At 32.1% G+C, this 15,599-nt stretch overlaps 1 protein-coding gene across 1 annotated transcript; it reads right to left on the bottom strand.

Moving 5' to 3' along the window:
* Positions 1 to 555: 555 nt before the first annotated feature.
* Positions 556 to 6,011, bottom strand: LOC146907463 (oxysterol-binding protein-related protein 3A-like). Its single transcript, XM_085724306.1, has 10 exons — positions 5,819 to 6,011; positions 5,143 to 5,230; positions 4,244 to 4,360; positions 4,050 to 4,122; positions 3,592 to 3,710; positions 3,269 to 3,390; positions 2,624 to 2,800; positions 2,142 to 2,286; positions 1,083 to 1,261; positions 556 to 958 (listed from the first exon to the last, which is right to left on the bottom strand). The coding sequence occupies exons 1-10, from the start codon at positions 5,935 to 5,937 to the stop codon at positions 715 to 717; spliced, it is 1,383 nt and encodes a 460-aa protein (XP_085580432.1). The 5' UTR covers positions 5,938 to 6,011; the 3' UTR covers positions 556 to 714.
* Between the last annotated feature and the right edge of the window lie 9,588 nt (positions 6,012 to 15,599).

The raw sequence follows: 15,599 nt of genomic DNA, 5'->3' as shown, positions 1-15,599 counted from the left end.
TGCTTACCAAAATTAAAGAATGATAATTCCATATAAAGTGCACTCGGGTGCTTACCAAGATTAAAGAATGAGTGTTGCTAATATAACTGTCTCAATAGTAAATACTCTCTCCAGTCTAATTTATATAAGACAAATGAGTCAACAAAAATTAATGCATTCAGCCTATATTATTGACCAAATACATCAACTTTAATTATGATAAATATTTTAAACAGATATTATGTAATGTTTATGAAAAATATAATGACTTGTTATTGATATTTCTATATGAGAATAATATATTAACATTTTTTATGAATTAATTTATATTTTTGAATAATGGGTGGTCGGCTTACCATTGGGCTGTTGATACAAATTCATTTTTAAATAATTTTTTTATATCTGAAAATAACTCGGGGGAGAGCAATTTATTTAGACATGCATTGCAGAGCATAGTGTGGTCTTTATAAAACATTGTACCACATTAACATTTGAAGTTGACTCAACCGTACATTATATATTAGCAAAGAATATAGCTCTAGTTGGCTACTACCATTTATCCATGCAAAATGGATAGAACTAACAAAGCTAATATTAATTGATCAAATGCTACAACAACATAAAACAGCCCCCAAGAAACAAGATCAAATTTCAAGCATTCAAATAAGAGATACATTACAAACTTATAATAACAAAATGACAGTTAAAAAAATAGGAAGAATTCCACAAGAATGCCTATTCAGCCTCCAAATTATCAAATTGCCAAGGATTGAATTCTGGTCTATTTTCAGGCTCTTCAATGCAATCAGAACTATCTACAGCAGCGCGGTGTTCTGTATATTTACCGTTGTATTGGTAAACTTCCAATTCACCCCAAGGTGTTGGAGTTACTTCCTCTGTCAGATCAAACCATCTAGGAGTGAACTTCTGGTTCTTCGCCTCTCGGTTTCTCTTCTCAGCTCTTTGCCTCTCCTCCAAACTGAAAAATAAGTTTAAGTGCACATAATGTAAGAGAACAATCAATACTTTGAACCCCCTTTTGACATCTTTGGTTTGTAGAGAGGGTGAATAGCAGTTAGTTAGTTTGTTAGCTAGCTAGTTACCTGCTCTTCTCGTTGCCGGACACGGATAGGTCACCCTGCTCAAGGGCCATTCTATCAGGACGAAGACGAGAGTCTGATGGCAACAACTTCTTGGGAGCAGTATCAAAGCTGTTAAGCTTGTGCGCAAAATGGGTGTATTGGAATTTGTCCTTTTTAGGAGTTTCAGCAACTCTCCAAACCTGCAGAATGGAACAACTTGATTAAAAATAATTAAGAGTTTGCAGAACGAAGCAGTAAATCACACCAAACAGGGATACGATACATCATATCCTTAAAATTATACAATTTACATGCAATGAAGAATGAAGAGCTAAGACTTGAGTTAAGAAATGTATTAAAATATAGTACTCGTTTAAAAGCTTCCTGAAGACACTCTTTCAGTGTTTGGATTTAACTTATGAACAAATTATTTGGGCTTATCTAATAACACAAGCATTTGACGGTGTTTGGGAGAGCTTATGGAAACAATTTATGATATATTAAATACAATTATTATGTAGCTAATGCTGATACGCTTTCTAAGGTAGCTTATGAAAACAGCCTATTGTTCATATGAAACAGTTTGACCATATTTTCTCTTTGACTACAGAAACAGCTTACCCTTTTTTTTACGATAAAAACAGTGACAGAAACAGCTTACACTTAAATACTTGTATAATAAGTGTGTATCCTATAAGCGCTTAATTAAGATGTTAATCCAAACAGGCCTTTTGTATAGTATATATTCTAATTTCCATAACTAAGAATTCAAACAAATGTATCAAGTTAAATTTGACTTCAGGAAGAATTAGTTGATTCAATTTGGCTACGGGAACTAAACCTGTTATATAATCCCAATTTAATCATCTCCAAAGCATCATATGCTTTGCAAACAAACTTCAGAAATTTGTGACTTACCTAAAAGTTGTTTCCAAAGCATATCAGGCTTAATGAGAAGTCACAAATTTTTACTACAATTTCATGAAGAATTGTAAAAACGTAATCTAAAAGAGTGTGCTATTAGGCGATAGCATATAACCTCTATGGCCATAACATTGATGAAAGAGTTGAACTACTAACCTCCTTGAGCTCAGTGCCTGGAAGTGGTTCTCCTTCAGGGTCACAAACTTGATAACTCAAAGCTTCATTCCATTTTCCAGTTATTAGAATCTTTGGTTCTTCAGAGGAATTATACACATATCCATCCACTTCATATCGGCCAGCTCTGCAAAATGTAAATGCCTTTTAACTTTAAGTTACTAAAGAAGTATGAAACTAAAAGTTCAATGGAGCAAGTAACTGAAATTGGCAGACAAATATGCAAAATGATTACATTATATTAGGGATATAACAATAACATCATTTATAGCAAAAAAAACTTACATATGCACACTGAATTGCGTAGCCACAAGTAAACTAAAAGAAATGCAATGCATAAATAAGAAATTACTGGCTGCTACAATATGGACTATGGAATCCATCCAGTGCATATACTGTAGGTTACAGGTGAAGTGAATGTATGCTGTAGAAATAATCGATAATTTAGGAGAAAGTAGTCATACCCAAACCAGCCACACGGTTGAAAATAAAGCACGACTTTGTCCCCCGTAGTCAAATTTGTCAGGACCATATCCCCCGGTGAATCAATCCAAGTTCGTCCAAAAATCAAGTTGCTAATTTTTGTAGGCGGGGGCACCAAATCAAGTGTCACACCATCTCTTTTGAGTGTAACACGTGTCCTGCATCCAGATAAGTAGTAGCGCGTTTATATATGCATTCAACAACTTCAAAAATGCTTACTAAAGAAATGAATTTACATAGATATCCAACATTACAAAAAAAATACCGATTAAATTGAAGTACAACATACGGAACCTCCTTATCCATATAATACACAGTTTAAAATCCATTGGCAATTAATCTTTTTTTGAGTGAACATGTGAAGCCACTAACAATCCCCAAACTTAAATAACAGATGAAAGACAGAATAAGTATTACACCCTCAGTTCCTCTTTTAACTGTTGTTTTGTCAATAATACCTTGAACAACTTATTGCAGAGAGAGGAATATGTGGAGTGATAAACAGTTAAGATTATTATATGAAAGGAAAAAAACAATAACTCAATCAAAAGTAACAAAATGTATTGGTTTTCTTGATATATATAAATAGCCTTAAAACGACAACTAAAAAGGAACAACGAGACTACCTTCCAACAGGATATACATCAGCCGAGTTGCCAAGAAATTTGGTTTTCAGTTTAGATGTTATATCATAAGTGAAATGTTCATTTTCAGCATGTCCGGCACTCATTGGAGGGTGATGACAGACCTGTAGCAATTTGTTTTTATAAGTGAACAAGAGTAAAAATCATACTTAATATAAGAGAATTACAAAATAACTGTGAAAACTATGCATATACCAGAGGCATTGTAAAAAAATACATGACAAAGAGAGGCATGTAAACTTGGTGAAATCGGCATTTTCTTTAAAATAACTGAAGAAAGAAAATAAACAGGACATTAAACACACCTGCTCTGCTATAAATGACATGCCACCGTGGTTAGCCATTTCATAAGTCTCGCCAAGAATTGGATTGAATGGTTTCCATGTTCGTTGATAGGCATAGTATACAGATATAAAGAATGATGCTGCAAAAAGCATCTATAAGGTCATATTCCATGCAATGTATGCCCAAATGTTGTGTATGTGAGACAGTATAGCGGAATTTAGGTGAACAGCTATTTTCCGCGGTACGTGATTTAGTGCCAAGTATTATCAAATTCTGGTTAATACTGTAGTGTAGCGGAACTTGAAATTTTCCAAGTGATATATATATATATATATATATATATATATATATGATATATATATATATATATATATATATATATATATATATATATATATATGATATATATATATATATATATATATATATATATATAGAGAGAGAGAGAGAGAGAGAGAGACTGTGAAATGATGCTTACAGGCATATACAAGTCTCATGTATGGATCATCAGTCTCATCCGCCATATCTAATAGGTAAGAGTACTCCATGAGCTGTGAAATTAGATAACACTCAATGAGTTTCTAACATATAGAACATTTGCTAAAATAACTCGTTCAAATGTAATAATAGCACGAAACAAATGCAACAAAGTACATGTGATATAACACAAACCTCGGCCATTCTTTGTAGCATCGTCATTGGCTCAAAAACAATAACTGGAAGTGTCACCATTGATGTGATATCAGAGCCAACATACTTTTGCATCATTTTCCAGTAACTATCCCGTTCCTGTAATGTACAAAAGAACACCTGAGGGATAAACTACAGAAATAATGCGTTGTAATTATGTAAACAAGAAATTTATTTTTCTCCCAAGTCCACCATGAGATAAATAAATGTTTTCAGATAATCAACGCCACCATTGGTTTGCATGCCATATTATCCGCTTGCCATTGCTTGCAGTCATTGCAGCGCTATGGCATAGAGGAATTTGAACAATCCACTAGTGTTCTGCGATACGCTGTTTCTTACAAAGCTTTGTCAAATAGCGGGTGCAGTGGCACTATAATTGTAGCTGAATTTGAACAAACTAATATTTTCTACGATCCTCTATTTTAGAACACTGTTTTAACATGCAGAGAAGAGCTCATAGGTTGATTGAAGTACAAAGTAGACAACGCAATGTTTCAAGGTGCACATTCCCATCTCTAACAACAAAAACAGAAACCAAACTTTTTGTCTCTATAATATAATCTAGATTGCTTTCATCACCACAGTGTAACTTTACAGATTCATTCTTTCATTCCTTATTGGTGGTCAGCATAATTTACTCACACACTCATGAATGCAAGCCTTGTGATTGGTGACTTTCATATTTTTTTGACTGTACCATAAATACAACACAAAGATCATGATAAGCTATGTCACACTGACATTTCAGATCGAAGGTGCGTTAGGTGTTCGACACACACATGTAGTTCCATTCAATTATTTCCTTTTCTCATATTAATACCAGATTCAACGTGTCTGTGTTAGTGTCAGTGCTTTATACGTGACAAGTAGTGCTATACCTCATCTTTCCATCGTCCCTTCTTAGCTTCCTCTTCAGCATCTTCTGTTCCTCCTTCTGGATTAACAACTTCCAATCCCTCGGGAGTACTAAAAATCAACATCACAAAATAATCAAAAACACAAATCTCATCAGCTCATTAAACTAAACCAAACCAACAAAAACTCCAAGAAATAACTCAAATAATTCCAAACTACAAATCCACTAATACTTAAACATCAAAACAAACTTCAAAACACAATAGCTTATCACACATCTATCAAGTGTTAAAACAGCTAACACATGTAAAAATTATACATCAGAAACTAAGTAGTTGGGTTCAAGTGATTAATTAGCTCCCCCGAAGACGAGTCATTCGGGAGAATCCAAACTTGATTTCTAGGTAAAACAATTCTTGACCAGACTTTACTTACTGCTGAGCCCGAACTCTGAATTACCAGGTTCCTTCCCCGGCAGCCGGAGTATTAATAACACCAATAAAAAATTATACATATCATAATACATATAAAAAAAAAACCCAATTTTGAAAGATGGTCATCCAAAACAATAATCACTTCCATGATCTAGTAAAAGGGTAATTCGATGATTTCAAAGCAACCCACAAAAATAAAAATTGCAAAAATTCAAAAACAGATAAATTGAACAAGTTTGAAATTATGGAGTGATAAGAAACATACCCAGTAACGGATTTAGAGACAGAAGTGCCAAACTTGGAGAAAGTTGAAGCAATAGAAGCAAAGAAACCACCACCACTACTACTAGAAGCAGTAGTTTGTTTAGGATCCATTGGTGCCATGGAAATCGGTGAAAAACCTTATGAAAATAAAAACCCAATTGAAAAAAGAGAATTTTTTTGATGAAATTGGATCTAAAGTTTAACGATCCAAATGGGTATTAAAATATGGGAATAATATCAAATAAAATAATGAATGAAGAATAATAATAATAACAATAACTTTAGGAATAAGAATAATAGAATAATGTAATTAATAATAATTTATAGAATAGAGAGAACAGCGAAGAAAAGTTGGGATTTTTCGTTGGCGGTTTTAGAGTTTGAAAAGTCTTTGATTTATGACGAAACAAAAGACGTTAGAAAAATCAAAAGGGGTGGGGTTTGAGAAACACGCGCTTAGTGGAGAGCGTGTGAATGGTGTGTTGTGATGAGAATCCAAATTGGCGGCTTTTGGGAGGAACAAGTATTGCTGTTATGGTGTTGGAATGACGAGGATATCACTACCTTGGATGTCCGGTTGCTTATAATTATGTCACATTTATTTAATTTTTTTTTTAAGGAAATATATTCTTAATTTATAAAAGAAAATTAATTAAAGTTTGATAAAAGAAAATTGGGTAAAGATCCTCTCCATTTGTAATTTGTTCCATTTGTTGTAATTTGAAGAGAGATTGACACACAAAAAATTAATGATGGTGGGATCCACTTAGTGATAGGACCCATCACTTATTTTTTTTTGTCTATCTCTCTCCAAATTGCAACAAATGGAACAAATTACAAATGGAGAGGATCTTAACCCAAGAAAATTTATCTAGTAATTAAACTCGATTCTTCGGAACAATTCATGAATGATAGAATTGGCAATCTTTTGAGCTCAATTGTTTGATAACATTTAATTGATTTTAATTTTTAATATTTATCTTTAGATCTCATGTTAGAACTATTTTTATACTAGGTGAACGTGTATAAAATTTACTCATCGTTAATGGATGGTAAAATTGATGTCATAAATTAATCGTTTTTTAGATTAGATATTGAGTCTCCTCCCATTACATTAGGTACACAGTCTTCTCGTTTATATGTGTTGTTTAACATTAGCCTTTTATGTAATATAAGACTTTATCTTGAATTTATAAGATCAACGGTAAAAAAAAAAAAAAAACAAACATATTGTCACCTTGAGTGTGTAGTGCTGCTAAAACTGAATCATCAATGATAGGATCATCCACATCGTGCTCGCAATACAAGTGAACTTCAATGTTGGATTTGATAGCAATGTTCACCATCCCAATTACATCATTGTCACCCACCACTTCAACAAGCTAGTTTTGAAACCTAACTCAGAATCCAAACACCAAAAGTGTGAAATCTTGAAATAGCGAGCACAACTTTTAACAAGATCATCGAGCATAAAATGAATGATGTAACCGGTACATATGTCTTCCCACACAAAAGTTCTCCTCCTACATAGTCCAGTTCTTCATTAGAACCAATGAAATGTCTACCATGATGCAAAAACCAATGTTGTCTTTGGTTCCATCTGATCAAAACATAACAATCATAAACACTACTCCTTCTATTCCTTTTTAACTGTCACATTTACAACCAAAAAAAAATGTTCCTTAAGTGTCACTTATAGAGTTTAAGGTTGTAATATATATTATCAACTATACCCTCAACCTCTCAATAACCACAACTTATACATTAATTGCATAGTCCATTATTATAGCGTAATCCAATTCTTGTACTCCATTAGATGCATTTTACCGAGGTCACAAAATATTGTCTACTAATTAATGCAAAAAACTACTCGGCTTATTCCAATACATAAAGTTCCACAATTTTGGCTCTTTAAATATGTACACTAACCATGCTTGATGTTATTCCATGAAGAAAAAAAAACACCCAACGTTATTCGATGAAAAAGGAAATACCCATATATGTAATGGAAAAATCCAAAGAATCCATGAAACAAGAAATGATTTCGAACGGCAATGGAGAAAAAAAAAAAGTGGAAGGTTGATTGTACAACAATGAAGAAAAAACAGTGGAAGGATCATTGAACAACAATGAAGAAAAAACAAAATGGTGAATATTTTCTTGAATTGATCCTTGAATTAAAAATAAAATGATGAGATGCTAAAATATAAATTAATGCAACACACAATATTAAGAAAAAATTCTTAATGAATGAGATAAAGAAAAATAACTTACCATTGTCCAAATCATAGTCTAGGACTTTAGTATTTTCTATTAATGTAAACTGTCATATATAGTAATGTAAACTGCCATATAAAGTAATATTTTTCCAAACCATTGTGTTTGAGGTGACGTATAGCCTGGACCTATTGAAGAATTGGTCCATGTTGGACCAATTATTTTAACGTTTTGATTAGTATATCCCACCAAATCTTATCATACTCTATCTACACCAAATCAAAGTCATAAACTCTATCTTCTTCCTCATTCTTTCTCCCATTTTGTCTCTCTCTTTCACCACTAACTGGATCCAATGTCTCTACTTCCTCAATTCAAGTGACTCCACTTCTCCATTTCTCCTTTCATTCAATCTTAGTGCCTTTTCATTCACTCCTTATTATTCCAACTTAGCGAAACTTTTTTTTTTTTTTTAACAATATTCTTCAAAAACACTCTCCACTTCCATTGAAATGGTGAAGGTTCCAGTCTTCCAGATGAGTGGTCATAGCAATATATAACTAAATTAAAGAATTATTATGGCAATCAATTGAAACTGATCTCAAGCTTATATACCCATTAGTAGATGATATATACTAGTACATGATAGAAATCTTGAGCTTAAGAAGCTAGTAATAACAATCCATTGCCTTTGGCCATATTTTTCCTTTTTTCCTTTTCGTAGATGATATGTACGACTGGTCATAGTTATGGATTATTAATGCCACTTTTCTACATGATTTCTTTGCTTGCTCTAGCTCATTGGGAGAAAGTCATTATCAATGTTTCGGGAAGAACTGGTGCACAACATACGGACGCAGAAGTTGCTCATGAAGTTTCTTTAATGTTTAAGATAAATCAAGCTTCCATAGAAAAGAAAAGAGATCTGGGTTGTGATTTTTCCCAATTTGACAGAGAGAGTGTGTGCAAAAAGAGACAAAGTTGAGTAGTTGACACATGGGTTAGATATAATGTAGATGGGTCATGATAAGCTTCAGTGGAATGCTCTAATCTAACATTAAAAAAAATGGGTCCATTATGGACCAATTTTTTATGGGTCCAAATTATACGGAACCTGTGTTTGAAGTCATATTTGATAACATTTACTGAAAGTTTCTTTTGTCTTTTAGGTTTCCCATGCTCTATAGGAATAGTAAAACGTGATTACATTTAGTCGTGCATTTATATAATAAAAAAAATGGTACTAAGGAAAAGTTGGCTTTCAATCATAACGGCTGAGCACTTACCAAAAGTTACTAGATTAAATAAGGGTAGAAAAGGAAAGAGAGAGTCATTTTACTGCTTCCTTGATTGTAAAGAATTGGAAAAAAAACGATAAATATAAAGGAACAGAGGGAGTATTAAACACCATTAAATAATCCGACTTACACACAAATTGAACCCTAAATATTTTTATGGAAGAAAAAAAAACAAGATTCAACAAATGTTATTTACAATAAAGTAAAATAAAGAAATGTAATAAGTTATATATGAAAATATTAACACAATATTATACACATAATTCGTATTTTAGAAGATGATACACAAACACAACAACATCAAATGAACTTAAAGGTGACATGTTTCTTGGCATAGGCTACAGTGCATGATCTTCATGGGTCTCCTACCCGTGCAAGACTTGATTTTTTATTATTTTTTTGTTGCAAAAGGAATGTTATTAATTGGATGTAAGTTGAATATTTTCAATGGTTGAAATTAATAGGCTAAGTGACCCACTATGTTTGTATTCTTTTTAACATATATATTGATTTAATAAATGCATTTGATATTGAATTCAATTTTTAGAAAGGGTGTTTTTGTCATTGTTGAAAAATTGAAAAAAAATTCCCGGCAACATAATACATTCCATCCTATTCTCTTCTAGTCAAAATCCCAGCAAGCAATGTTCATACAATTTGATGAAAATTGTAGTGTAGAATAGGTACAATAAAAACAACAAAACTTTTTTAATTTGCCACAATTTCCTCTGACAAACATATTACAAACTCGCTTATAGGAGTGATATGTAGACTTTCATTTCTTCATCTTCATACTTTCATATTCAATCAGATCCTCCTTATTAAGGATTTAAGATTCTATTTTTCATCCATTATTTTGTCTTAATAAAATTGCATATTTGAAGAGTTTGACCACCATTGCGGGTTTATCACTAGAATTAAAATGCTTAATTTTGGTTTGATATAATCAATGTATGAATCAAACGTATAGTTTTCATGGAAGTTTTCACAAAATAATAACCAAGGTTTTAAATATGGGTCCGTTACCGCGAAAACAACAGCGACAAAAAGGTATAAGTGGCCACTGTTACTGTTTTTGCCTGTTTTTAAGGTGAGATGAAAAATCACACCGAAACACCCGTTATGACCATGACAATAAGCCGATACAATCGTAAAACTCCGTTACAAATGCGACACACCGTTACGGAAGCAAAAAATACAACATCGTTCATAAGGAAAAATAGATAATGAGAGACTATGATGAGCCAATAGTATCTCATATTCTTTTCATCGCCTATTTTTGTGTTGTATAGTGTTGTAATGTTGTAACTATTATATTTATTTTAACCATCTTAAAATATATAAAATAATAGTTCAATTTAAGTTATTATACACTATATGATAGAATAAATGATTTAATAAATGATTAATTCACACCGCGACGACCGCAATATGTAACGCAACATCCTTAACATCCGAAATCGCGACAACCTTAACACGGCAGTGACCGAAACCGCGACCGTAATTAAAAACCTTGAAATCTCATAAAGAAAATTTTATGTTATTTGGTAAAAACTCATAAAAAAAACCGTGAAATTCTCATCAATTTTTTTTAGTCCACCACCATTTAACTCATTTTAGATTTATTAATGATGTATATGATATTTATTATAGAGCGAATATATCTTTTAATGAATGAATTTAAAATGTAGATTTTAGTTTATAATAGTAATGAGAGATTGTACTCCATTTGATGACATTTACATGAAATAAACCATTTTCCTATTCTATCACGACTTTTATCCTGAGTATTGGCTAAATTAGAAACTATTCTGATGAGATTAAAAGTTCATTCTTTATTTATTATCTTGCTATTTTGCCATTTTAAAAATATTGCCATACATAAAATTAATATTAAAAAAGAAAGGTATTTATAAATGGTGATTGTCTGCTAGTTTTACAACCTCACCACACTACACGTATGTCTATAATATTAATTTCTATTCAAATATATTAGATATGGTAAAAAAAAAATTAACAAGCAAAAAATTAATTATATTAATCTGTTGTAGCAGACTAAGACCACTAAAAATACAAGCAATCAAACAATATGTTTTAACAAAATGCAGCAATACATGTCTAAAACCCTAACATTTATTGAATAACTTATTATAAAAAAAATATTATAAGAAAAAATCTACATTTTAAATTTATTTAATTAACGATGTATATGGTGTTTATTAAAGACCACTTATATTATTTAAGCAAAATTATACGATTCACCCTTTAACCTAATTTCAGGTAACACTTTCGTCCTTTATCTTTTTTTGTCCCGATTTAGTCTTTTATGTTATAAAATATCAACATAGTTATCCTTTTTTTTATCAAAAAATAATAATCAAAAACACAAAATATTCATCAAACTTATAAACAAACCCAAACCTTCGTTATACAAACCTAAAAAAATTATATTTTATTGAAAAAATCTCATAAAAAATGATTAAATAAACTTGTTATTTAAAGATGTATCCTTTATTATAAAAGCTAGACTTGGTTAGCAAACATGTTTGCCCTAATTCGCCCTAATTTGCCCTTATCCCTAACATTTTTCCCTCCTAAACATGTACTTATTGCTAATCTAATCTCACTCGTTGATTCAAAACTATTTTCACACTTGATCACACCCATTAATGCCAATTGAAAATGAATAACACACTTTTAATGCAATTGAAGACGTAGTTATTGCTAATCAAGTCAGTCAAAACTCTATTTTCTCTCATATAACTCCTAGATCCAACCCATTTGACCTTTATAAAGACTCAACCGATATTTTACTAGAGTAGAAAATAAATTTAAATGTTTTGTTCCACAAGATAAAGATGAAATACTTTCCAATTGTGTTGTCAAGTCAATGTCCTCTCTTGTTATTATGCAGAGTGATGAAGCAAGCTATAATCATTGATTTTTATTGAAAAGCCATCCTATCTTACACACTACAGATTATTTGTTGTAAATATGCCTGCATACATTGCACACTTACATGTATTAGTTGGTCATTTAATTATGGTTGGAAGGACTAGTTAGACTTGGACTGAAGGTAATTACTCTCATGGTTAGTTATTTCATAATTAACATATTTCTTAATTCACAATAAGCTCGCATAATTTTTTTTAAAATTCTCAAATTAAAATGTCCTAATAAATTTTTTACATGCGTAAAAGAGAAATGATTGGTAATTTTGATTTTAATGGTATAATGTGTTTCATTAATGGTAGTTAGAATTTTCTTTTCTTTTTTTAAGTAAAAGATGCTTATAACATTTCATTAATAATAAGTAGTTCAATACAGCGAGGCACAAGATAATAGATAATGAGACTAGCTAATGATGGGGCAACCTCCACTAGAGTGAGCTTGTGGTAGTTAGATAATTGAAATGCAATAAGTTTGAAAGAATATCAAAAGTTTTGTGGTTATTATAAAAAAACAAAAAAAATACAATTAAAAAATAATATTCTATTGACCGACTAACCAAAGATGAGAATCTTACAAAGACCGACTTACCAAAGATGAGAATCTTAGAAAAACTGACTAACCAAATATGAGAATCATACAAAGATCGACTTACCAAAGATGAGAATCTTACATAAACTGACTGTCTGGTTATGGTGGTTAACTCCAGAAAACACAACAAAAGGGCAGCAGCTATATTTATTTTTCTTATATGTGGCATCGAAAGCAACCACATCACCAAACAATTCATAATTTTTTTGACTTTCAGCATCGCTCCAAAATAAGTTTTGCAACCTACCGCTTGCATCAACCGTGTGGACAACAAACATATGTGGATCTTTAACACGGATATCTATAAGATACCTTACAGCACCTCTAGCGTTAGAAGACATCACTTTTCTTTGTCTTGAGATTTGATTATGTACATCCTTCTTCAAGAAACCTACTTTATCATACCCATCGGCAGCATTTGCAAATGCACCAATCATTTGTGTGACCTTGATACCAACATTGCCAATGTTCTTAACTTGAATCTTGTCTGACTTAGTAAGCTTCATGTGTGCAGCCAAGAGCCCGCAATGCTTCAGATTTAACATATCATGATTGTGCTCAAGAGTGAAAACTGTGATGTACCAACATTGAGAATTTGTATCAATATGCACTCGAAATTTTGTGCCACAACCACATCTTGTTTCATGCTTCGGACCACGCTTGCGTGCCTTTGCGGTTAACCCTCTTTCTTGCCTAAAACCTTCAAGATTACATAGAAATGTTTGTTGAAGAACTTCTCCATTCTCGTTTTTAATAACTTGACCTTTGTGTACAACAAATCCACTCATCTTTGCAAACCAACAGTAAAATTTGTATACAACTACTAGACTACCAAATTGCATCTTTGAAACATCTTCATTGGTCAGGTTAAACAGATCAATCTTTACGATATCGTCAATATCAGCAATTACGAAGGACTCATCTGGATTTTGATCTGAATATGTTGATTCATTGAGACTGTTTGAATTTCCTTCCAACCCTTCATCGGTGTTATTTGCATCTGTATCAGAACATTCATCACCATCAACAAACCCACTTTCACTACTACCAGTATCATCATCATCACCAACAAAGTCCTCTTCTCCATCAAAATCATCTACCTCCTCGTCATCAACATTCGCATCAGCATCTTCGTCAGAAGAACTCCCTTCATCATCAACATCATTAACCCCTTCACCAATATCATTACCACCAACCTCGTCTCTTATGTCATTCATTGCTTGCTTAAAAAAAATGAAAATAACTCAATCAAAATAAAAATAATCAAATGGGTTAAAGCCACAAAATAACAATTTCTACATATTTTAACTTTCATGATAAGCTTGCATTACTTCGTTGCCAATAGAATCACCATCAACATCACAAGCAAAATCTCTTCTACCTTCCATGTCTCTGCCTTTGCAATAAAACACATTCAATTTCAATCAGTTTTCCCACACTAATCAAGTTACTAATTGATCTTAATTATGCTTTTCGATAAACTTACATACTAGATTTTTTGGTTGTTTCAAGATCATGAAAAAGGTAAAACACTTAATAAATAAGAAAAATAAGCATAAATTTATGATTTCCAAGTGGTCAAAGTTCTCATGTTCATCCTTGATTTTTTCTTAACCGCCTAAACAAAGAAAAATTTAATTCATACCGTAGGGAATGCTCATACCAGACTGGATATTACAAATTTCCAAAACTAATAAACAATTTCCATAATCTTATTACTTAAATCTAGTATAATTCAATCAACAACTCTAAATGTATACAGTGATGAACCAAAATCTCCAAAATTAGAGAAAACCCATCACTCTACATGCATACAGTGATGAATCAAAATCTAAAAAATCAGAGAAAACCCATCAATGAAAAGGGTAAAAAAATAAACTTTATACAATTCAAAATCATGGGAATCAAATGCATGTCAATTTAAGCATTCTACGTTGGTGGAATCAAGATTTTTAAATAAATTGATTCAAGAAAATTACATGTTTTTTTGACTGTTTTTCAAAACCCTAATATAGCAGAGAGAAGAAAGTGAATTTACCTGAGAGAAACGCCAATGTATTCAATTAAAATTGATACTTCGATGAGGTTACAACAAAGAGTAGTAGAAAATGAAAACCGCTTTCTCCACATAAATATCTTCAGAACTGTGGACCCATAGATTTTTAGATTGAGATTCAACACAGTTAGAAGAGGGGGAAGGAGTCTTTTTTTGCAGGAAAGGAAAGAAGGATCGCAGATTGAAAGTGGGTGTATGCCTTCATCTCACAAACTGGATATTGCTATTTTAATTAAACTGAAATATCAAAATTGCCCCTAAAATTATGGAATTAACTTATATTTACAATATTAGTTTCTATGATTTAAATAATAAAGCTTACCCACTACTAAAGGTAAAACAAAGTGCCCAACATACAGCTGCAGGTAACATAACAAAAAGTTCATCTCTCACGCATGCGCGACCCATGCTGATCTTGCACGGGAGACGGCGCCGTGTTTCTTACCTTAAGCAAGTTAAGGCAAGCTAAGTTCACTAAAGGACATGGATGAACAGAGGTCAGGGACAAGCACGATCAATGGTTGAAGCTCAAAGACAAGTGATCACTTGGTTTACTTTTAGGGCAACTCAGAGACAAGATTTTGAGGGGGGAAATGACGTTATTTCCATTTTATATTGCTTACGTTAAATGTTTCCTTTAGTTTCGTTTTAGTCATGTCTCTTCATATTCT

This window comes from Medicago sativa, chromosome 7, assembly GCF_051527215.1.
Source record: "Medicago sativa cultivar Bolivia chromosome 7, Bolivia_mono, whole genome shotgun sequence".
Taxonomy (NCBI): Eukaryota; Viridiplantae; Streptophyta; class Magnoliopsida; order Fabales; family Fabaceae; genus Medicago; species Medicago sativa.
The sequence above is the reverse complement of the archived record's forward strand: the minus strand, read 5'-3'. Positions and strand labels throughout refer to the sequence as shown.